This window comes from Ictalurus furcatus, chromosome 9 (assembly GCF_023375685.1).
Source record: "Ictalurus furcatus strain D&B chromosome 9, Billie_1.0, whole genome shotgun sequence".
NCBI classification, from domain to species: domain Eukaryota; kingdom Metazoa; phylum Chordata; class Actinopteri; order Siluriformes; family Ictaluridae; genus Ictalurus; species Ictalurus furcatus.
The window spans coordinates 28,705,495-28,729,436 of record NC_071263.1 but is presented as its reverse complement, the minus strand read 5'-3'; the positions used below and the strand labels follow the sequence as shown (position 1 = coordinate 28,729,436).

The 23,942-nt window shown below is 42.6% G+C and overlaps 2 protein-coding genes across 4 annotated transcripts in view; both read right to left on the bottom strand.

The window, feature by feature from the left end:
- Nucleotides 1-14,293, bottom strand: part of arhgef10 (Rho guanine nucleotide exchange factor (GEF) 10) — a 77,628-nt gene extending 63,335 nt beyond the window's left edge. Inside the window, exons 1-2 of one of the 2 annotated variants that reach the window (XM_053633704.1) lie at nt 13,845-14,293; nt 4,995-5,086 (exon numbers count right to left, since the gene is read on the bottom strand). In XM_053633704.1, the coding sequence (XP_053489679.1) occupies nt 4,995-5,031 (37 nt within the window). In that variant the 5' untranslated portion in view covers nt 5,032-5,086; nt 13,845-14,293. The remainder of the gene's footprint in view (nt 1-4,994; nt 5,087-13,844) is intronic. The other variant, XM_053633705.1, reaches the window with a different exon arrangement.
- A 5,809-nt stretch (nt 14,294-20,102) lies between these two features.
- Nucleotides 20,103-23,702, bottom strand: cln8 (CLN8 transmembrane ER and ERGIC protein). Of its 2 annotated transcripts, XM_053633707.1 has the most exons (5): nt 23,626-23,675; nt 23,010-23,106; nt 22,663-22,926; nt 22,018-22,377; nt 20,103-20,800 (listed from the first exon to the last, which is right to left on the bottom strand). In XM_053633707.1, the coding sequence occupies exons 3-5, from the start codon at nt 22,852-22,854 to the stop codon at nt 20,504-20,506; spliced, it is 849 nt and encodes a 282-aa protein (XP_053489682.1). In that variant the 5' UTR covers nt 22,855-22,926; nt 23,010-23,106; nt 23,626-23,675; the 3' UTR covers nt 20,103-20,503. The 2 variants fall into 2 exon arrangements, with proteins under 2 accessions (XP_053489682.1, XP_053489683.1); XM_053633708.1 differs by lacking the exon at nt 23,010-23,106 and having other exon boundaries at nt 23,626-23,702.
- Between the last annotated feature and the right edge of the window lie 240 nt (nt 23,703-23,942).

Genomic DNA, 23,942 nt, shown 5'->3' with positions numbered 1-23,942 from the left:
AGAAAACGTGTTCAGAAGCTAAGCGGGGTGTGGGATCTGGACAGCGCTGCAGCAAAGTAGCGTCGTTCACTAGAACTGCGGAGGAGTTCTGTTAGCAAAATGTGATGCTAACATCTCAAACAAACATTCAAAAACAGGACACAAGCTAAGTAAGGAATAAAGCACCGCGTAGAGTTTCCATTATCGGAAAATAATCAACAACGGATAACGTATCAGAACGACAGCGCTGCTGTTAGAGAAGATGAATCAACACCTTCTGACCAATCAGAATCCAGAATTCAACAGATGTGACTGGAATTACTCAGGAAGTGAGACGTGTACAGGATGGAGTACACAACAAGCAGGAAAAGATGGTTTATATGGTTGTTTTTATGGAATTTAAACGAGGGAAACGCTGGCAAAACAGAGGCGTGTGAAGAGAGGAAACAGAATTGTCCTAAAAGGAAATGGATATGTACCAGGAACAAGGGCGGGTTTCCCCAGAGTCATTCTGCTAAAGGGGATTCCCAAACTACGGCAGGACAGAACGCACACCGAGAGAGGTTTGTAGATTTTCATATGACAAGGGCTTTACGATATTATCAGGATATCGACGGACAGTTTGGTAATCCTTAATCCAAACTGGACAGACTTCAAAAAGATCAAAGCAACATGCAAATAACACTGGCTTTGGCTAAAAGTGAGGGCATCATCATGACCTTTTTGCTGTTGATATTCCCAGAACTCTACCACTCAGACCACAGTTTCATGACCAGCGCTCCACCCGACTCAGAAGTCCTTCTGTGGTTCATATGAGTTACACCACGGTGCTGTCGAATCCTGGATTCTGATTGGTCGAGTCATTTTTGTGCAGCTAAACACGGTTTGTATTAACGCGCTCGTTCTGATACGTTATAAACACGTGGGGTTTTTTGGTACAGTGGACGCTCTAGAGTTTTTACCCAAGCTAAGGACGTTTACATTTACGACCAGAGCGACTTATATTTATAAAACTGAGCAGTTGAGGTTTAAGGGCCTCGCTCAAGTGCCCAACAGTGGCAGTGCTGGGGTTTGAACTCCTGACCTTCTGATCAGTAACCCAGAACCTTTAACCACTGAGTCACCCCTGCCCCCGTGACGTTTATTTCACATTTCCACTGGAGAAGGAGTCTCCAGTATCAGTGCCCTGTAACAGTCAGAGTTAAAAGCTGTAACTTTTTAACTTTCTCGCAAGCTGCGTTTTCTTCTTCTTCTTAACATAACGTGTTCGGAATGTTTGTAGGTGCTATAGCGCACGTGAAAACCTGCTTCGCAAAAACGTTCCACAACGTAACTGTAAGTGGATAAAAAGTACATGATCTCATTCCTTAATCGAATAAACACTTGTTACTGTTGTTGATTATCGTCCTAGAACAGCACAGCCCCAAGTGGGATTATTTGTGACCTAGCTAACATAACGTGACTTCACAGCTCGTGTGGCCAACGTTCTAGTCTGTAACAAACATGGCAGGTTAGATAGGTGTGTAATATTAAGCACACAGACGCGAGTTATTGTGAAGGAACACATGTTGGAGAGAATATTCGAAGAACAAAAAACAAAAGAAAAACACACACGTTCCGTTCATGCTCCGTTCAGTCACGCTATGGGTACGTGTACGAGCGTGTAGCTAGAGTAGCTGAACGTGCTGCTCGTCTTCTGCTGAAAGATGGAACGATAGAGTGACATCAAGACAGTGAGGAAACGACAGAGCCGGAAAAGGACGGAGGAAGCGGAGAACGAGAGGTCATGCCTCTCACGAATATATGTAGCTAGTACAGTTAGCTCGCACTGCTAATGTGCTAACCGAGATAATACGAAGCCTGGTACGCAACATATACAGTGGTGCTTGAAAGTTTGTGAACCCCTTTAGAATGTTCTGTATTTCTGCATGACTTAAAACATTATCAGATTTTCACACAAGTCTTAACTATAGCTAAAGCTAATCCGAACTCTCCGCATGACGGGGATGTGGTGTGTCTGAAGCTTCCCGTGACCTTTGACCTCAAGTTTCCCTCTTGTCGGTCTTTCGGTAATGACGGGGCACGGTGCAGCGAGCGCAGGATCACACAGGAGTGAACTGGATCCACTAATACACACCACCATAAACCAGCGAGGCTGAACAGCAGCACCACCCGATACAGCCTGAGGACTGCGAGAGAGGTCAGAGGTCAAGAGGAAGACGTTAGGAAAGATATTTATTTATTTCTTGCTCGTTTTAATGCCATGCCGGCATCAGTGGCTATTTTCACGGCGAGGTCAAGGTAGGTAAAGCGAGGCATTCCAGTCATTCTTACAGCGTTACAGTAATAAAATCTCACAACATTGCAGCAGCGTCAACAACAGCAGCTATACGAGGTCCTTCACTTTACTGTTCGACATCAACTCCAGGATTTTTCCGGGTGAGACATTTTGGAAGACTTCTCAACATGTATTTTCAAAGTAAAACCGCTGTCTAGTATTGTTAAGAGCAGGACAGTCCATTAGTATATGTGTAACAGGCAGGGGGAAAAAAACAATATATATATATATATATATATATATATATATAAATATAAATTTACACAATAAATATGAATGTAAAGTGAATAAATTTCCCCTTCTAAATTCATACTGCTAAATAATCATTAATAATCATTAATAACACTACACGCCATCTTTACACCATCTTGCTTCCTGACTTTAGAGTATTAAATAAAACAGCAGAGAGGCAGAGAGAGAGAGAGAGAGAGAGAGAGAGAGGGAGGGAGAGAGAGAACAAAGAGAGAGAGAGAGAGAGCCAAGAGAGGGAGCAAAGGGGGAGAGAGAGCAAAGAGAGGGAGCAAAGGGAGAGAGAGGGCAAAGAGAGGGAGAGAGAGAGAGAGAGAGCAAAGAGAGAGGGAGAGAGAGCAAAGAGAGGGAGCAAAGGGAGAGAGAGAGCAAAGAGAGGGAGAGAGAGAGAGAGAGAGAGAGAGAGTGCAAAGAGAGGGAGCAAAGGGAGAGAGAGAGCAAAGAGAGGGAGAGAGAGAGCAAAGAGAGGGAGCGTGAGAGCAAAGAGAGGGAGAGAGAAAGCAGAATGAGGGAGAGAAAAGAGGGAGAGAGAGCAAAGAGAGGGAGAGAGAGCAAAGAGAGAGCAGAGAGAGAGAGTGCAGAGAGAGAGCGCAAGAGAACAAAGAGAGAGAGAAGAGAGAGACAGAGAGAGAAAGATAGCAGAAAGAGAGAGCAAAGAGAGAGAGAGAAAGAGAGAGAGAGAGAGAGAGACCAAAGAGAGGGAGAGAGAGCAAAGAGAGAGCAGAGAGAGAGAAAGAACAAAGAGAGAGAGCAAAGAGAGAGAGAGAGCCAAGACAGAGACAGCAAAGAGAGTGAGATAGAGAGTGCAGAGAGAGAGAGCGCGAGCGAACAAAGAGAGAAAGAGCAGAGAGAGACAGAGAGAGAAAGATAGCAGAAAGAGAGTGTGAGAGAACAAAGAGAGAGAGAGCAAAGAGAGAGAGAGCAAAGAGAGAGAGAGAAAGAGAGAGAGCAAAGAGAGAGAGAGAGAGAGAGAGAAAGAGAGAGAAAGAAAGAGAAAGAATGACTACCCTAAAAAAGAATGAAGCTGACACAACATTATGTGTGTGTGTGTGTGTGTGTGTGTGCGTGTGTGTGTGAGTGTGTGTACATGTGTGTGTGTGTGTAAACTGTAGGTGTTCAGTGTATCACTGAATGAACAGAATGTTTCGTCTTTACAGTCACTGCTGCAGAAAACAAAAGAAAGGAAAACAAATAATAAAAAATCTCTCTCTCTCTCTCTCTCTCTCTCTCTCTCTCTGTCTCCCTGATACTCTCTCTACCTCAATGACTAAAACACATAAATTAGAGAAACAGAAACTCACTCTCGCACACACACACACTCGCACACACACGTTCTGTAGCTAGCTGTAGCACACCAGCGAAACCATGGCAACTGTCACTAAACTAAAAACAGAAACATTCAGCTTTGGAAACGAATGCATGAGAAGTTAAAGGTCAGAGGTCACCTCCTGATTCGTGTAGGAAAGAAGGAGTAAAGTGTGTGATGCATATCTGCGCTGGAAAATTCTTCTAATGAATATTCAGAGTCAGACCTCTATTTAACACCGTGTGTGTGTGTGTGTGTGTGTGTGTGTGTTTGTGTGTGTGATCTCTCCTCCACTCTCATTACTAAAGATGGAAACCTGTTAAACCCCTTATAGGCTATTTACAATCTCTACCTCCCCCCACTCTCTCTCCCCCCATTTCCCTGTCTGTCTTTCTCCATTGGTCTCCCCTAATCTGTCTCTCTTTCGCTGTCGGTGCCTCTCTCTCTCTCTCTTTCGCCGTCGGCGCCTCTCTCTCTCTCTTTCGCCGTCGGCGCCTCTCTCTCTCTCTTTCGCCGTCGGCGCCTCTCTCTCTCTTGCCGTTGGCGCCTCTCTCTCTCTCTTTCGCCGTCGGCGCCTCTCTCTCTCACTCTTTCGCCGTCGGCGCCTCTCTCTCTTGCCGTCGGCGCCTCTCTCTCTCTCTCGCCGTCGGCGCCTCTCTCTCTCTCTTTCGCAGTCGGCGCCTCTCTCTCTCTCGCTTTCAGCCTCTCTCTCTTTCGCTGACAGTGCCTCTCTCTCTCGCTTTGTCCTTCTCTTTGACTGCCTGTCTGTCTCTCTTTCTCTCTGTCTCTCTCATGCTGTCTTTCTCGATCACGCCTGCTGTCTCCCTCCACATCTCTCCCAGCTTTACCTCTGACAGTTACAAAGCGCTGACACTGGAGACTCCTTCCGTAAAATGTTAAACAGAAAACGATTCTTAAAAACCAGTTTACGCGGCGCGTCCTCCGTACGAGTCCCTGTGAACGAGCCGTTACCACAGAAACGATAACATGCCAGAACGACCGCACTAACATAAACGAATCAAAATCAGCGCCTTCCGACCAATCAGAATCCGGAACTCGACAGCGCCGTGCTACGGCCTGAACCGTCAATTCCAGTTAATGATCATCGGCCGTGGTTCTCACCGTCAGGAGGAGGTGGAGGAAAGTCGTCCTGCTCCATGCTGGATTATCTCTTCACACGCTCGACTGGATCCGCAGAGGTCTCACACACACACCTGGGTGAGAGAGGGAACGGAAATAAGATACAGGTGAAGGCGCAGACACGCGACATCAATCCCGAGACCTTCAGAATCAGCTGATAGACAGCCATCACATTTTACTTTACTGATTGTGATCAACTAAACTTAAAGTTTTCTCAACACCTATAGATTGCGTTACTGATCACAGATTTGATTTGATTTTTTAATTGGCATAGACACGCGTGTACGACGGAAATCAGAACGGAAAGTTTTGTCAACTGTAGAGGGATTTCTTAGTTCGGTTTGGACGACGGAAGCACTTGCACACAAGTTTACTAAAAGAGTGATAAATGAGGCTCATTGTTCGGTAAAGGACTCAGACTTTTGGGCCGTACTGTACATCCAAGAGAGAAGGGGGTAGAGAGAGAGAGAGAGAGAGAGAGAGAGAGAGAGAGAATAATGCTCTACACTAATTCTGCCCTGACCCTTTGAGATAGACAGAAAGGCATTCACACACACACACACACACACACACACACAGACTAGTAGGTGAGAGGACCTGTGATGTCATTCTACAGAACAGAAGCCTCCTTGTTGGAGTGGCTCCACAACACAAGGTCACGGGGTCAACAGGAGCGGCGACCGCGTCACACTCGTCCCCACACGAGTCAGTACACTCCTAGTGCATGTAGCGTGCGCGCACACACACACACACACACACACACTAGCCGAGACTGTAATAAATGAACTCTACACAGAGAACAGGACTGTGTTGTGTTGTGTTGTGTTGTGTTGTGTTGTGTTATCGGCACAAAACTTTTTTTATGTAATTAAAACAGAGATATTCGACGGTAGTAGCAGTACAGTGAAATATCGTTTTAATAAATGAAACCCTTCATTGCTACAACGCTGTCAGGTGTCAGGTGCGACATTTCAGTCACGTTGCTCCAGTGTGAAAATACAGCGTCGGTACGAATCGGTTCATTTTATTATTCATTTTTATTTTTTATTTCCAGGCAGACGAAATAAGGCGGCGAGTTGACGTACACCTGTGACACAGAACATTCCTAAACTGCTATTTTAACTCGCTCGACCGCAAAACATAGAGCACCGAGTCCGGGAAGGGTAAAAACGAAAACCCCAAACAATCCGAGATGTGGAGCGAGAGGAAAGGAGAAATAAAGAAAATGAAAGGAGAAGAGGAAAAAAAAGAGGAGAGAGAGAGAGAGAGAGAGAGAGAGAGAGAGAGTAACAGCTGTTTGTTTAGTCTACAGGCCCTTTGAAGCCTCTCCACTGTGCTGCGGTGGGTCCGAACCACACTGAGCACCAGAGTGTTATGGGTTTGGGACACGACCGGCGGCTCAAAGCCCTAAAGGTAGCTTAGCATTGAAATAAAAACAAGAGTGATGCAAGATTTAAGTGCAGCACACAGTGAGGATGAGGAGAACGTGAATAAATACAGTGTGTAAATCCCATACAGTAACAGTTCGAACATTTACACACTAACGTAATGTGTGTGTGTGTGTGTGTGTGTGCGCTTGTGTGTATGTTTTTCTTAGCACTACGCTACGTGTTTAGTCGTTTCTCTCACTCCAACAATCCCTCATTTTAACCTCGTCAGTTCATGACCAGATGACATTTTTGAAAATATATATTTTTTGTCCGTTTATTGTTACAGAACGTCCACAGTACAAGTTTCTGCCGTTACTTATCTTGCAGCAGCCCTAAACTGTCGTCCCTTCACTTTCTCGTTCTGTAATAAACACAGTTTGAAACAAAAAAAACTGATTAAAACCCCCTCTGTCCTAAAGATGTCAGAAAAAAAAAACAACAACAACTTCAAGCTTTACCTCCGACACTGGAGACTCCTTCCATTAAAACCACGTGCTGTGGTATAACTACATTATGTGTCGTTCTTTAATAAATACAAAACGTAATCAGTGGAAAATTCGCTGTGGTGTGAAGGAATAAAACACTTCAGGACGTGTAAACACACACACACACACTTAAACCAGAATTTTATATTATATTCATTATCCTCGGGATTAATTTCCTGTTCCATCCTCTTCACTTCCTGTTTTTCTCACTAACACACCACCCAGAGTGCCCATCAAACATGGCCGACTTCTTCCACACGCTTCAGATGTTCCTCAGACCGTGCTGTATTGTCTCGTGCTTTACAGATCCTCCGAGACAGGGAGGAAGAGAACGAGCATGATCTCACACACACACACACACACACACACACACACACACACACACACACACACACCAGAAGGAAACACTGATGACAGAGCTGCATGGCGTGCCATAACAAGTTGCTGAAGAAGAACAACGCAGCAGCTAAGCGTCAGAGAGGAGGAAACACTTATTTACGGATCGGCGATAATGCCAAAGATTTGTTCGTTCAAAACGCCGTGAAATTCAGCGACACGTGAATAAACACTACTCTCCGTCTTCAACACACACCAGTGCGCTCTGCCATGCCTTTACATTTTCACAGACATCCGATGAACTGAATTACAGGATATAAGACAGCTGTCTCTCTGTTCAAGCTCTCTCTCTCTCTCTCTCTCTCTCTCTCTCTCTCTCGCTCACACCTACTGATAAACTCTGCTTGGTTACGCTGTCTCCTGTCTACCGGTCTCTGCTGATTATGTTCTTTTGTCTCTTTCTACGTTGAAGCTGTCTCTCTGCTAAACCTGTCTCCCGTCTCTATGCTAAACCTGTCTACTGACATTCTGCTTATGCCTGTCTCTCTGCTTATGCCTGTCTACTGTCTCTCTGCTTATGCCTGTATACTGTCTTTCTGCTTAAACCTGTCTACTGTCTCTCTGCTTATGCCTGTCTCTCTGCTTATGCCTGTCTACTGTCTATCTGCTTATGCCTATCTCTCTGATAAACCTGTCTACTGTCTCTCTGCTTATGCCTGTCTACTGTCTATCTGCTTATGCCTGTCTCTCTGCTTATGCCTGTCTACTGTCTATCTGCTTATGCCTATCTCTCTGATAAACCTGTCTACTGTCTTTCTGCTTAAACCTGTCTACTGTCTATCTGCTTATGCCTGTCTCTCTGCTAAACCTGTCTACTGTCTCTCTGCTTATGCCTGTCTACTGTCTCTCTGCTTATGCCTGTCTCTCTGCTAAACCTGTCTACTGTCTCTCTGCTTATGCCTGTCTACTGTCTCTCTGCTTATGCCTGTCTCTCTGCTAAACCTGTCTACTGTCTCTCTGCTTATGCCTGTCTACTGTCTCTCTGCTTATGCCTGTCTCTCTGCTAAACCTGTCTACTGTCTCTCTGCTTATGCCTGTCTACTGTCTCTCTGCTTATGCCTGTCTCTCTGCTAAACCTGTCTACTGTCTCTCTGCTTATGCCTGTCTCTCTGCTAAACCTGTCTACTGTCTCTCTGCTTATGCCTGTCTCTCTGCTAAACCTGTCTACTGTCTCTCTGCTTATGCCTGTCTCTCTGCTTATGCCTGTCTCTCTGCTAAACCTGTCTACTGTCTCTCTGCGTATGCCTGTCTACTGTCTTTCTTCTTACTCCTGTCTCTCTCTATAACCCATTTCTTGTCCCTCTGCTAAAGCTGTCTCCACTGTCTCTGCCCATGGCCATGTCCTGTCTCTCTGCACAATCCAAGCTGTCTAACTGCAGCTGTCTGTCTCTCTGCCGTACTGTACTTACTGTGCCATGACCCCAGACTCAATAAGAGCTCAGAGGGAGTGAATAGGGTGACAAAGTGCTTTAGAAGAGACAGTGAGCTCATGCATACTAATCTCCTCTTCTCTCTCTCTTCCTCTCTCTCTCTCTCTCTCTCTCTCTCGGTCTGTCTCTCTCTCTCTAATTGTCTTTCTCTTTCTTTCACCATGACTTGTTCCTCCCTTCCCGTGTCCCAACACAGTACACATAATATGAGCTTCATGTTTCTTCTGTATTCTCCAGTCGATATCTCGTTGTCCTCTCGGTCTTCTGTCTCGCTTTTTCTCTCCCCTCAGACGCGTCAGTGATCCTGTACGCTGGACTACGTTCAGGAACGTTCTACGAACTCGTCGGTAGAAATTATAGCGATAAAGCTGCAATAACGTTTCTTTAAAATGTTCCATACATTTGTGAATGTGACGCTATATTTAACATTATATAAAACACTCTGTAGACAGACAGACAGGTATGTAGACAGACAGGCAAACAGACAGACAGATCCTCCTCCAAAGTGCTGATTAATCTCAAACACACCACCACGGACATACTGGAGAGGTTTTAGACATAATCAGAGAGACAGACAGGTCTATAGACAACGGGTTGTTAGACAGACCAGTGAGCAAACAGATAGACTGATAGACAGGTGGCCAGACAACAAGACAGACAGACAGACTGACCGATAAAGCCACAGACAGACATACTAAACAGACCCACAGACAAGCAGACAGACATGTAGGCAGGTAGACAGACAAACAAGCAAGTAGACAGGCCAACAGGCAGAGAGACAGATAGGCAGAATGTCCGAGAGATAGACAGACAGGTAGACAGGTCGAATGACAGACAGACAGACATATCTCTGCTTCTAAAAAAATCAGAGAGCATTAAAACTGGTATTACTGACCAAATCCGGCCAGGTCCTGTCTCACACACACACACACACACACACACACACACACACACTGATAATCTGAGGTAAACCCTGGTGCTGATTTATAGACTGCCATAAGGAACATGGATTTTAAACACAGTTCAATATTTACTGATATGTTTAAAATCCCTCCTGTCATGTCATCATGTCAGTGTGTGTCTTGGGGATTAGTCAGCACTCAGAGAAAGATCTTTCTAGAACGATCGATGTCGGTCTGCGCCTGGCAGTGATGACTGTAATTAGACAGGGTGTGGAAAATAAAATAAAGTGTTCACTTTAAAAAGTGAAACCCTGAGGCACGAGAAAGTGCAGCAGTGTACTGACATCCGTTATTAACACGCACCGTGTGTGTGTGTGTGTGTGTGTGTGTGTGTGTGTGTGTGTGTGTGAGGGAGAAACTTGACCAGTCCTTGTTTCATGGTTGTAAATGACATTAAATGTAACTATAAACGGACAAAAAGCATGCCCTATTCACTACGTAGGCTGCTTAAACACCAACAAACGACACTTCATCATCGGGTCACTGTGGACGTGTCCCAAATCAATCACACACCCTATTCACTACACAGGCTGCTAAAGTACCATTAAACAACAGTTCATCACCACCTCCGGAGATGGTCCGAGCACGGTTCGCTTTTGGGTCCTTTTAGGGGGTCTGAGATCACTCGGTCTGTTCACAAATACATGCTGAACTGCTCAGAGAGCGTTATGAGGGCTCAAACAAAACTCGGTGTGAAAACACCCATAAACACCATCACTAATGCCTCATCATCACCATCAGGTCACTGTGGACGTGTCCCAAATCACACGCATACGTTTACGGATTCTGTTAATGGCTTTATAGTGGACTTTAGTAGTGAGCTCAGTGCCGTTTAGGACGCAGCCCTGTACAGCTAGCTGTGAGGAGTGTAAGGAGTGTGGTAAATCCAGACGATGTGTGTGTGTGTAACAGAGCGGTGTGTATGGAGCCAAGTGTTGTGGGCGGAGTCACTCCAGCAAAGTCGAATATTTGTTAAACAAATAAGAAGCAGTGAGAGACGAGATCGCTCCCTGTACTGACGCAAAGCCTCACACACACACACACACACACACACACACACCTTTTCCCCCTCATCTTCATCATCTAATAGAGTTCCTGCCCTGATTCCCGAGAGCACTAGAGAGCGAACGCTGGACAGCGGAGTCATGTAGGAAGTGTGAGGGTTGAGACGAGCATTCCTCGAATTCCTCACGGCGCTCCATGACTGAGGGATTTTATTTGGGACTGAATGACTGTCCAACCAAAAAAAAAAAAACCACACAAACAAAACAAAAAAAAAGAGGACCAGCTTCTCTTTCCACTGAAGAACACAAACACAAAACAAAAAAACCTCTGATTTCAGTTTTTATACCATCATCACACTTGCTCAGTAGGCGGCTGTTAACGTTTGGGTTGAGTCATGTGACACTGTAACCATAACAACACTCTTAACAGTCTAATAACCCCTCCTCGCATATTTCTGGGGAAGAAGGGAGGAAACTGGAGAATGTGGATGAAACCCACATGGACATAGGGAGACAGTTAAAGCGTGACGCCACGTCACGTCCCGGCGAACGTCTCGTAAAAATACACACGTTCTTATTATTTACACTGCTGCAACATTAGCGGTATTTTTAAATCTATTTTAAGGGACTTTTGGAGGTACTCGTTGTGTGTCCACCGCAGGGACCAGGGTCTAAATTAAGTTCCGGGTAAAATATTCAGCTCTCGCAAAGTCCCTAATCAGGAAGCGGAACTTTTTCAAAAGCCAGGAACTTTCGGGGGTGGGACTTAGGCGCTGAACATGCTGATTGGTTGAGTGCGCGCAGCCTTTATTTTTTCCCCCCAACCACCATTTTTAAACGTCTGTCGCAGTGTGTAGTATTTGTGTTTATTGCGATTCGAATCAATACGGTCGAGTTTCTTAAAAATACGACCGATGGTCCGACGACGAGGTTCAGGCCTCGATAAGATTTTACGCCGAGGCCGAGGACGAAATACCGCGGGAACTGGAAATGGCGACCTCATTAAAATCATAATCAGTTTGATTGTAGCATACTTTGAGGCTTCGTATCCTCACCAAGAACTAGTCTGATCATACGTCACTAGACGAATTTTGCCTAATCTTCATGATAGTTTAGACCGCGACGGAAAAGCAGACAACAAAGGTCTGGAGGAACCAAATGGTCGCTGGGAAAAAAGTTCCTGGGATTAATCGTTTCGGCTTTAGAGAGGCGGAGTCTCTCAGAAGTGAAGATTGGGATGGAATCTGGATGGAAGCAGTACAGTATGTTGCTCTAAAACCTGTAAATACCTTTCAGCATTGATGGTGCATTTCCAGATGTGCAAGCTGCCCATTCCGTACGCACTAATGCACAACCGTACCATCAGAGACGCAGGCTTTTGATCTGAGCGCTGATAAAAAGCCGGACGGTCCTCTTTAGTCTAGAGGACGCAGAGTCCATAGTTTCCAAAAATATCATATTATAAATCATCATAGCGAGGTTTTACAATGTTTCATTCACTAATAAAAATTAGATTAATTAAAAAAAGAAAAAGAAAAAGAAAATGGAGTGCGTTAGGAGCGATAATCAGAGTTAATGAGTTCATGTGAGTTTATAATTTCAGTAGATTGTTCTTAACGCTTAATTACGCTTTCACCTGAACTGGATTATCACATCAGCGGATTGAAATATTTGAACTTCCTATTATTATTATTATTATTATTATTATTATTATTATCCAAAAATATAATTGTAGCCATTTGCAAACTATACATATATTGTTCATTCACAATATATACCAATATTCACTGGTAATGAAATAATTAACCCTTTCGTGCATGGTGTAAACGCTTTTAGGAAAATATAAGCTGTCAATCAGCTCCACCTGAGAGCATTACTGTAAATTAATAAACTTCTGGAGCGCTCTAATCTATTTGTTGATTTCAATCTGTACTAACTTTCTACATTAAAAATAATAATAATAAAGTAAAACTTTTTTTTTTTTTTGCCAGACGACAGCATCCACCCTAGATCTGTAAAAAAAAAAATCTCAATTTTGTCTGTTATTGTTTTTAAATTAGTTTCGTTTTTCTTCTTCTTCTTTTTACCCCTTCGCATCATTCAAGTCCTAAACTGTGCCGACTTTGTACGTTATTTTCTAAAAAAAAAATAAAATAATAATAAAAAAAAAATCTTCTTGGAGGCAAAATTCAAACAAAATGCAATTGTAATAAATAAATAAATAAATAAATAAAAAAGAGAGAAAATATCAAAGAAAAATCTGGATAGCCATAGAAATAATTTACACATGAAAAGGCTAACAGAAGGTTTTAATTTATTAGATTAAATAATAATTAGAGGGTATTTTTTTTAAATCACTAATAAATAAGTCAAATAGATGGAATAATTACTGACATTTTTATTATTATTATTATTATTATTAATAATAATAATAATAATATTTTTATTAAAAGGCACACCAATCAATATAACATGATCTGTAGAATAATAAATAAATAAATAAATAGACATGAAAGAAAGAAAATCAGGTTTGATATCCGGTGACATAAACATGTCCAGACAGTTCATTTCATGTTACTGAGTTTATATTTCTGTAGAATTGGATTGTTTTTATTCCTAACCAACACTCTGAGATGAACTAATCCTATTTAATGTTACTGAAATGGTTGGACCAATAGTTTGAGTCTTGTGTTTATTTATTTATTTATTTATTTATTCAATATAAATCACTGCATGTTACTTTAAATGGCCAAAAACACAACTACAACACCGCGGGATTATTACAACTGGGTGACACAATTCCCAAATATTAATCCCGGGATAAATATCCACTTTTCCACGTCTGAGAGCTTCCCAACATCACCAAAAGAGCACTATTACAAGATCATAACAAATCATATAATGGGAGTTTATTTCTAAGCGATCGCCTATATTGCGCGTGCCTACATGCAGAATTCCTAAAACAGTCAACATTGAAACTGTTCCTCTTGCTCATGAAATCATCAGAAAAGCCCCAGGACTGGAGTTTACACCCACTCCAAATCCCAAATCCCAACTCCCAACTCCTCCACCAGCTTTGGGAAGTTTTCTTTAAAGGAATTTCAGAAAAACATGCAGTTACTCACCATCATCCGAGAGCTTTCAGGTGAATAAAGCGTTCAGAAAGTTCCTGAGAAGCTGAAACACGTTCACTGAGGGCGGTTTAGCAGCTGGAGGAATTCCCACTTTTCCCCATTTCCCAAAAAAAAAAACCACTGCCACTTTTCCGCAGCTCTTTTTTCCCCCCTCTCCTACACTTCAGGTCCCGCCCCCTTGCCGCACGCCTATTGGCGGAGACGTCAGAGCAGGCTGCTTCCGATTGGTCAGCGTGCACCTCCATCACATTCCTCCGGCGCCTCTGGGCAGATAAAACGTGCACGTTCCAGCGAGTATCATGTGACCTTGTGAGGTGGCGCTCCCAAAACGTAGCTCAATCCCAGTGCAACCTTCCTGCACCCTTATTAGTGTCCTAGATAGTCTAATACAGGGGTTCCCAAACTTTTCCAGGGCAAGGCCCCCCCCAAATGGCATAAACATTTGACCGAGGCCCAACTTTTGCAAGATGTCTTTAAAACACATTAAAAATACTTCTGAATATATCTCTCTTTTTTATTATTAATAATTACATCTTACATCTTTACATTACATTAGGAATTGATTGTGTGTGTGTGTGTGTGTGTGTGTGTGTGGTTGTCTGAAAGTGAGAAAGAGAAAACATACTAGTGGGAGGGATGGGCACACCAAATTGTTGAGGACCCCTGGGCGCCCCCTGGCGGCCCCCACTTTAAAAACCACTGGTCTAGTGGGTGAAACAGTGGCTGCGTAGTGCACTTTATTTCCAACTTTTAGACAAACCTGAACCTGACATAAAGGAAAAATATCTATCTCACGCTCTTTTATTCAAGTGCACTACTGTGTGTGTGTGTGTGTGTGTGTGTATATATATATATGTAGGATGTGGCCTAATGGCATCTGCACACCACATAGCACACTATATCCAGCTGTTTAGATATGTAGTTGAATAAAACTCCACAGGAATGCTCTCTCTTCCGGTGAAATAAACACTTCTGAACTCATTATAGTGCACTTATCAGATCCCAAAGCCTATTTCCTACACATGGGCAACAAATAGGACATGAAATAAAGGCTGCACCCTAAGTAGTGCATTCTTTGTCCAGTAGAAAGCCATGTACTGTATTAAACCTTCAGTGTAAATCTGGAGACATGAGGCCTGAACGCCAAGTATCGCTCCCTATGTAGGCACACTATCTAGGGGATGGCCTGATGGCTGCTGCCCCTTACACACTAAGTCCAAATAAGAACTGTGTAGAAAATAAATGTTGAGAAATTTCACACAAACACTAACATTAAATGTGTAATAGAAATTAAAAATTATACAAAATGAAATAATTGCTCATCTAAAAGTCGAATAATACGGCGAATATAAATATAAAACTAGACATAAGCTGAAGTAAAAACAAAACTATTTATAAAATACTTTAAAAAAAAACAAAAAAAAACACAACATTGTAGTTGACTTTTTCAATGGATTTGAAACCCCGTGTGTAAGCGGACTATAGAAATGAAATAAACACTCCTAAACCCTCTGAAGTGCACTGTGTTTATGTTTAAATGAGGAGTTGTTTGAGATTCAGATCCATATAAAGGCTTTCTCTGGGGGTTTTGATTCATTTGATTCTTTTCTCCACACCCTCCAGAGTGTACTGTGTTAGATAGAGAGATAGAGAGATTTGGGATACAGCCCTGTAACACTTCTTTAGAGCAATAAAAATGTCAACAACAATAAAAAAGAAAGAAATAAACATGAGGTTGTAGAGTGGGGAATTCCGAATCTTTTCCGTGAGTCGACTCAGCTCAGCAATAAGAATCGACTCTTTAGAATCTCAAACGGCTCCTTGCCATTACCAGCCCAAGTAATTCAGCTTTTAATGTGAATTGCTAAATTGTTTGTTTGTTTGTTTGTTTAAAAAAGGAAAGCATTTTTTTCTTTGTGATGAAACATTATTAAACTCTGCACTGTGTTTGTTATATAAAAAAAAATCAATTTAAATAAATATATGTTTATAGAAATTTAAAAAAAATAAAAAAGAGATACTTTTAGCACGATTTGTCCTTTAATGCACCACAGAACTGAATGGAGATTTTTAATTTATTTATATATTAACACACACACACACACACACGCATAGCATTTCACTCCTCTACTGCCCTCTAGTGGACAAAAAGATCCAGCATTTAAATTTGATATTTTTAATTAACGAAAGAATGAATTTTTACATTGACAGCTCGAGCACAGATCCTCTCTCTAATGCACTATACGTCAATGCACCCTACGTAGTGCACTAGAAGTCCATGTGTAAATGTAAAACATGGCTGAAATCCAAATATACTTCCTTTTTATGTGCTTTTCACAGAGTATGACATAACTCATTAATTGGCACACTAAACCTCATAAAACGCAGCCGTAATACGTAATCCGCGCTCGCTTATTATTATTAAATGATACATTAAAATGTTTTTTTGGGCATGGGAGTGAGTCAAAATAACCTCCACTTCTGCCTTTCAGCCTTTAATCGTTCATTTCGTGCTCCCAGCTATCTGTGCACTTTACCTTTTATGGAGTGTTGTGGGCGTGGCTACATGCAAACGAGCCGTATTCGCACTTCACGGTTGATCAGCATGAAAACCGGCAAACGATTTTAGTTCGGTTTGACTTACGCATTTGAACATTTTACGCACGACTTCACTAAAAGAACGATAAACGAGGCCCGATGTGACTAAATACGAACTATTTAATCTAATCTAATCTAATCTAATCTAGCTCAACTCTGATAAAGTTCTCGATGGTGCTTCAGTAAAGATGATGTCGGAGAGGAAACCGCCAACACGACACACTTTGTCAGCACACGAACGTGAAGAAACAAGAGCGCATGACAGTGTAATCTTTTATTGGAATAATATCGTAAACCACCGATTAAATCGTTACCATGTCTCATGTCTCATACCGGCACATGCCTCGTTATGAGTACTGGATATTAACTTAGTCAGGGGGTTTAATTACACAGAATTAAAGCTCACAATTTAGAGCAACAAAACGTCTTCCCTAATGCATCCTGGATTCAATCAAAACAAAGTACAGTAATGGCGAAGTGTGTGTGTGTGAGAGAGGGAGAGAGAGAGATGTCTGCATGCATCACACGACCTACGCGTCAGCACTACTGAATAAAACATCCTTCACACCGGAGCGGTTTATAAAGGCGATTGAAATCCAGTCTGTAAATCAGAAGGTAAAAGATTATTAAAGTGCATAAATAACGCGGGAGGAAGGTCTGAGAAGTACACGAGTCCGGCGTGATGGATTAAAATACCTCTCTGCATTTGGAAATACTTTTTATGTGGAAGATTACACCTCAAGCACAGAAGTCTGCCCCTGAAGGTTAAAGCCTGATCAAAAGTTTGATGGGGAAAAAAAGAAACTAACAAACTTCCATTCTCCTCCATTTCGGTGAAACGCTGATTGTTAGTTATTCATCTGCATAATATATAATAAGTGACTGTATTTTAGGGTTACAGTGTGATGCATAAGTATTCACCCCTAGATATTATTGTGTTACAACCCGGAACTGAAATGGAATTAATTGGGACGACCAATCTCTCCATCGTCAAACAAATTCACCTGTAATAGTGACGTGTGGGGACACTGAAGCATGCTGGTGGTAGTATGATTTTTAGTGTTACATTTATACAGCACTTTACATAGTATGTGGGGGGGGGGGGGGGCTAGAGATCTCCTCAACCACCACTAGTGTGTAGCGTCCACCTGGATGATGCGACGGCGGCCATAGTGCGCCAGAACTCCCATCACACACCAGCTTTTGTTGGACAGGAGAGAGTGACGTAGCCAATTCAGAGATGGAGATTATTAGGGGAAGTGATATTTCGCAAGGACACCGGGGTTATACACCTACTCTTTTAAGAGAAGTGTCCTGGGATATCCTTGGATACATATAAGGTGCTGTTTTTACAGTATAGTGTCCCCATCACTATACTGGGGCATTAGGACCCACAGGGTGAGCGCCCCCTGCTGGCTTCACTAATACCACTTTCGGCAGCAACCTTAGTTTTCCCCGGGTCGTCTTCCATCCAGGTTCTGGCCAGGCTCAACTCTGCTTAGCTTTAGTAGTACACCAGGCCAGAACTATAAGGAGAATCATATTTAGAGGTACCCGTGGCTTCTTATTGGACGAATTCTCTTTATTCAGTCAGTGAATAAAGTGATTGAGAAGTCATATCATTGGTTGAATGGAGTCGAATGACTCAAAAAAAAAAAAAAAGGTAAAAATAAACACAACCATGAGCGAGTAAAGAGGGAATTAATCAGAGAAACAACTACGCAGACAAGCAGCTCGACACGATGCTCCCGCCACCATGCTTCTCTGCTTCCCACCACCCCGAATTTAACGTTATAGTCGATACTGTGTAGATTCATGACATACGATACTAATGATGTTCATTTCAGTTCACTACAAAATGTGGAAAAGTGTGAGAAGATGAACATTTATGCAAGGAACCGTGTACAGAAATCAAATAAAAATTAAAAATCCACTCTATCCAATTTATAAAGCTATGTTCAGACATCAGGGCAAATCACATGCCTTTTTTTAATGCGCGTATCAACGATGGTTCTCGGCTCAAGCGTCCAACCGTCCGACGGGATTAACAGTAGAACACGGGATGCTAAACGTTCAGACTTTACCTGCACGCGGTTGAAGAAGACGGATATGAAACGACAAATAATATCCTATACTGAAACCCGTTCTAACACCTACAGAGGGGTCACGTGCTCCGTAACGGACACGTGCGGTCACGTGTGTAGCCCTGGACATAACACTTGAAGATCTGGTATTAAATTTAAACTTGCTACAAGCAAGGAATATGTAGTTTACTAACGAAAGATTAAAGACCAGGCTTAACAATTACATTTTTTAAAACAGAAGTCAAGGTTTAGAGGTTACCCCACCCCCCAACCCCCCCCCCCCCCAAAAAAACCTGCTTAATTAACGTATTTATTAATGTAAATATGTAAACTGCTAACTAATTTATTACGAATAGTTTACTGCTGAACTCATTTTCTGTTATCGCTGCTGCTCTCATTCGCGAGCGCTACAGTCCTCAAAAAAAAAAATCGAATTATTGTAAATATTACGGTTATATTATAGTTATATTACAGTATCACAGCTTCACGCTGGTTCCGTCAAATATCCGATTTTCAGGAGGACCGCAGAAAAGCCACGCCAGTCGGAACAAGAAAGGCAATAAATAAATAAATAAATAATACAAAAATGTTGGATTTGAGCCGTCTGCCTGAACAAAGCCTAAAGCATTCACCAGGAAGGAAAAAAAAAAAAAAAAAAGAAGCTAAAGTTACAATTTATTACATCACAAATCTTCAAATAGCGTAAACGCGACTCCTGGAGACTTGATCATTTATAAAAAAAAAAAATAAAAAAAATAAAAAAAAAAAAAACACAACAGGCAGTAATGACTCCAGTCAGGATAGTTAAAAAAATTCCTTCTTAGCTGGTCATGATTAAAGAAAAAAAATAAAGAAAAAAAATAATATTTGTCGCACACAATATTAATATTGTTATTTGGACACGTCAACAATATCGCTCCGCCTCTCGAGGTGAAACCCAACCCAGAAAAAAAAACAAAAAAAAAAATCTTAAACAGGTTTCTGTTTATTTTCGGATAATTTCTAATAGCTCTGAGGTAACGTTCACATTCCTGTCATGCGACGCGTCGATACGTGGAACTGCACAACAGTTTCTCCGTAAGAAACAGGAAGCGTAAATACGGATCACGAAACCCGTGACGGTAGGAATGCGATGAACGTGTGCGTCGGATTCGGCTCAAAAACCTCAGGAGGAACAAAACAGCGAGTCGCTGAGAGATCCCAAAACACAACCTTCAGCTGGCCGGCTAACGTAGCACGACGTCAGCGGGATAACCGCGGCGTCAAACAAAGAAAAAACTCGTGCGGATGAGAATTAGGGCTGGACGACACGATATAATATCGATATCGTGATAAACTGTCCCAATACGCTTTGTTAAGATACTGCTGGTATTGTGATATATAAATATTTGACATTATTTGTAAAATACATTAACAAATTTTTATGTTAAAATAAAAATGTTAAAATTTAATGTTTTATTCCTCCACCTTCTTCTCAATCCTAATTTATTTATTTTAATAAAAGTATCACCAAGAAAATGTTTTAAATGTTATATTATATATATATATATATATATATACACACACGATATATATATATATATCGCAGAAATGTCTTCTAATATCATGATGATATTTTTGTCATATTGCTCCACCCCTATATGGAAATATAGTATTATAAATATGTATAATAAACATGAATTTGGGACAATTCACCATTCACGAACATACATTTGGAATAAATTGCGTCCATGTTTGACATTTTCACCTTGCTGGCCAAATCAACGTGTTAAATAAAAACGAATAAAAGGAGACAAATAACGAGCTTATCGTACAATAAACAAAGCAAGCTGTTTTTGTTCGACTGCTCCTGCAATCGGAAGTACCCACGCTTAGTAACTCCCAGCCATGGATCATCGCCAAACGCCAAAACCTATAAAGATGAATATAAGGCTGTGGAACACGGTTCAGTAATACCGGCGTCCGAGCTCAGTTCCTGTGGGCTTTGCCGTTCTCGGGTGCCGGCTTGCTGCTGAAGTTCCAGTCGACGGGGTTGAGGAGCTGCATGGTCTTCTTGTGCAGCCACAGGGGGTTGATGACGAGCGTGAGGAGCGCCAGGCCGATGAGGAAGATGAGGAGCTGAGGAAGAGGAATGTGCACAAGCAGTTCGGGCCAGTGACACCAACACACCCACCACATGTAGTACATCAGCACCATGCGGCAGTGGAACATGTGGATCATCAACCACTGATTCGCTCTCCACAGCAGAGTACGACACCAACCAGCCTGCATGCAGAGAGAGAGAGAGACAGATGCTGTCTAGCAATGACTGACTGTTAAATAAATAAGGAATAAATGAGGGCAATAATTAAAATAAGGAGATCATTTGTTGTCGTTGAGATTGCACGACCATGCATCTGCAAACCGATCATCAGCTCATGTCACATGATGCGTGTTTACAGTTAAGAGAAAGTGAAAAAACCTTTCACCCGCTTCGTTCTTCTTTTTGAAACTAACCGATATGATAGAGGAACTACCCTGAGGAAGTACTTTCTAAACACACGCACAATAAAATAACACAGACAATAAAATAAACACAGACACCTTCAGCTATGGATGTGTCCCAAACCACACTCAGTATATAGACCGCATACACACCAATCAATCAGATATGGGTGTGTCCCAAACCAAACCACAAACCCTACTCACTATATAGACCACATAAATCATCAAACGCGCTACCCAATCAGACTACAGTGGACGTGTCTCAAATTACACCATATTTACAACATAGGTCACATAAAACACCATCATAAATGTCTCTCCGTCACCATTCGACCACGGACCTGTTCCAAACCACCAATCTTATTCCCTATATATATTTATTCTTAATAAACACCATCATAACTGTCACACCATCAATCGACTAGGGTGGTGTCCGAAACCACAATCCCTTGGTTTACTATATATGTATATTTACTATATAGGCCACATAAACTCCATTATCAGTCCACGGTGGACATGTCCCAAATGACACCACACGAACGCGGCCATGAACGTAACACCCTCATTAATTCAATTTGGAAGCAGCCCAAACTTCAATCCACATTCCCTATACAGAGCACATGAAGCACCGTCACAAACACCACGATCGGACTGTGGACGTGTCCCAAACCACACGGGCGTATTCACTCCGTGAGCATCACCGTCAGTCCACTGTGGGCGTGTCTCGAACTACACCGCGTGTGCTACATAGGCCACATAAACACCCTCATAAATACGGCATACTCGTTAGTCCACTATACCTGTAGACGTGTCCCAAACCACAATCCCTGTTTATTATGTAGGCCAGATAAAACGTCAGTCTAACGCGGACGTGTCGTGGGGTCCCAAGCTATACAGGTAACATGTCTTTAAATGGTGCAGTGTATTATGGGACTTCATGGCTGCACTGTGTGTTTTTTAACCAATAGCATCTTTCGTTTCAGCCTGGCTCCTCCCACCTTGAGCAGCATCCAGGAGATGCAGGTGAAGGGCGTGCTCATCTCCAGCAGCAGCGTGATGATGGCCAGGAAGTGGCCCATGTCTGCATACAGCACGGTCCCGCTGAAGCCGGCCAGGGCGAAGGCGTGATGGGCGGCGAGCGGCGCGTCGAAGGAGCGGAACACCAGATTGGAGCCGTGCAGAGCGACGTTCTCGAACGCGAAGAACCCACACGCAGTCAGCAAGGTGAACCATGACCAGCCCGTCTGTCCGAGCACCTTATCGCTGAACAATGGGCCGTCCTCCATCAGCGCCCGTAACCCCGCCCACGAGCCCTGCAAGCCGAAGATCGCCCGCGTCGCCGCCAAACACCAGAACACCTGCACACAGACACGCATCACATCACGTTAAGTTTTGTCTTATTACAGAGAGAGAGAAAAAATGAGTACGCGGTTATCTCAAACAGAAAATCACCAAGTACCCCTCAACGCAGAACCAAAAGTCCAGGGGGTGAAATTGGACCTGACCCAGCTCCTCCCGCATGGGCGGAGTCTAACCATAAGAAGACAGAGTGCGTCTCAAGACGGATGCCTGTTAGGATCAGGTACAAGCTCCACCTCCTGGACTTTTAGTTCTACAGGAAGGACTCTCTTAATAGCCCACACCTTCTCTTTAGCGGACAGAGAGCGGTAGGTCTGGGACAGCAGGGCAGACAGGAAGTAAGTCAGGAGGAAGACGAGGCTATAGAAGCCGAAGCCAAGGCCGAAGAGCTGCAGCTGTACAGATGTGGAGCTGTAGTCCAGGTCGAAGATGCGGCTTGTAGGATGAGGCTTCTCTCCGTTCCCCGTGCCGTCCATTTTCTCCCAGCTCCGAGGACTTCCTTTACGTGGTGTGCCGGACGCCGATCCCTCAGCTCACGAATCAGACAGCTGCAGGAAGTAAAATCAATCAGAGACACGGTCAGCATCGAGACATACAAATAAAAATCATTCAAATCGCGAGCTCGTCGTGCCTCAAGAACAGCGTCGGTCCTGCAGCATCGTGGTTTCACGCACCGTCTCCCTCAGAACCCTTTACAGCTGTGAAAGCAAGTGAAAACAGGAACTGACCTGTTCCACAACATTACATGTGACTTTAAACAGATAAGTATGAAACGTCATTCTTTAGATTAGAAAATAAACACATTTACATATAAACCACTATAATAACTCACATCATATAAAAACTAAATAATGAAAAGTATTTAGTCATTGGGAACGCTTTATACTATGGTAACGTCCCGAAAATATAAGTAGTGCACTTATATAGGGAGTAGGGGGCTATTTAGGATTCAGCCCTCATAATTAATTTTTTTTATTTAATAATTCATAAAATGCATAAATTTGAACACTTAAGTATTTTAAATATATCGTGCAATTTGTTATACCCTATTTAGTGCACAAACTAAGGGTGTAGTGAGTCATTTAAGATACAGCCTTCGTATCTTAGTTGAGCTAGCTAGCAGGCTACGCGATACAAAGCTAATTTAAGCTCCCTACGTCCTCAATAAAGCTCATAAGAGTCTAAACTGTCATTTAGAACGTATTAAGATGTTAAATAGAATGAAAAAATGAAATTGTTTGTCTTACGTATGTTTTGGAAGAAGTTACGAACTCCATCCACATGCGGCGTCTCCTTTTCTCCAACCCAAATAACTAGCGCTCATATGACAGCCATTAGGTCACGTGACTTTACGACAGCACAACTCCCCCACCCCTGCTAGGCTTTCTCTGGCTGTCGATTGGCTGAAACGGGTGTCAGTAAAGCGCTGACGACCAATAGAATTCGAAGATGAACGAATCGGTGCAATTTTTGAGTAGACTCTGATTCCAGGTTTTACGAACCGATCCTAAAAGTCAATTCTTCAGTTTAAAACGTTTTACTTGATATTAATTAAACATTAAAC

Coding starts and splice junctions, on each gene's coding strand:
- cln8 (XM_053633708.1), bottom strand. CDS start 22,854: ATGGACGGCACGGGGAACGGAGAGAAGCCTCATCCTACAAGCCGCATC. Junction 22,378..22,662: donor CTCTGTCCGCTAAAGAGAAG/GTGTGGGCTATT, acceptor GTCTGTGTGCAG/GTGTTCTGGTGTTTGGCGGC. Junction 20,801..22,017: donor TCTCCTGGATGCTGCTCAAG/GTGGGAGGAGCC, acceptor CTCTGCATGCAG/GCTGGTTGGTGTCGTACTCT.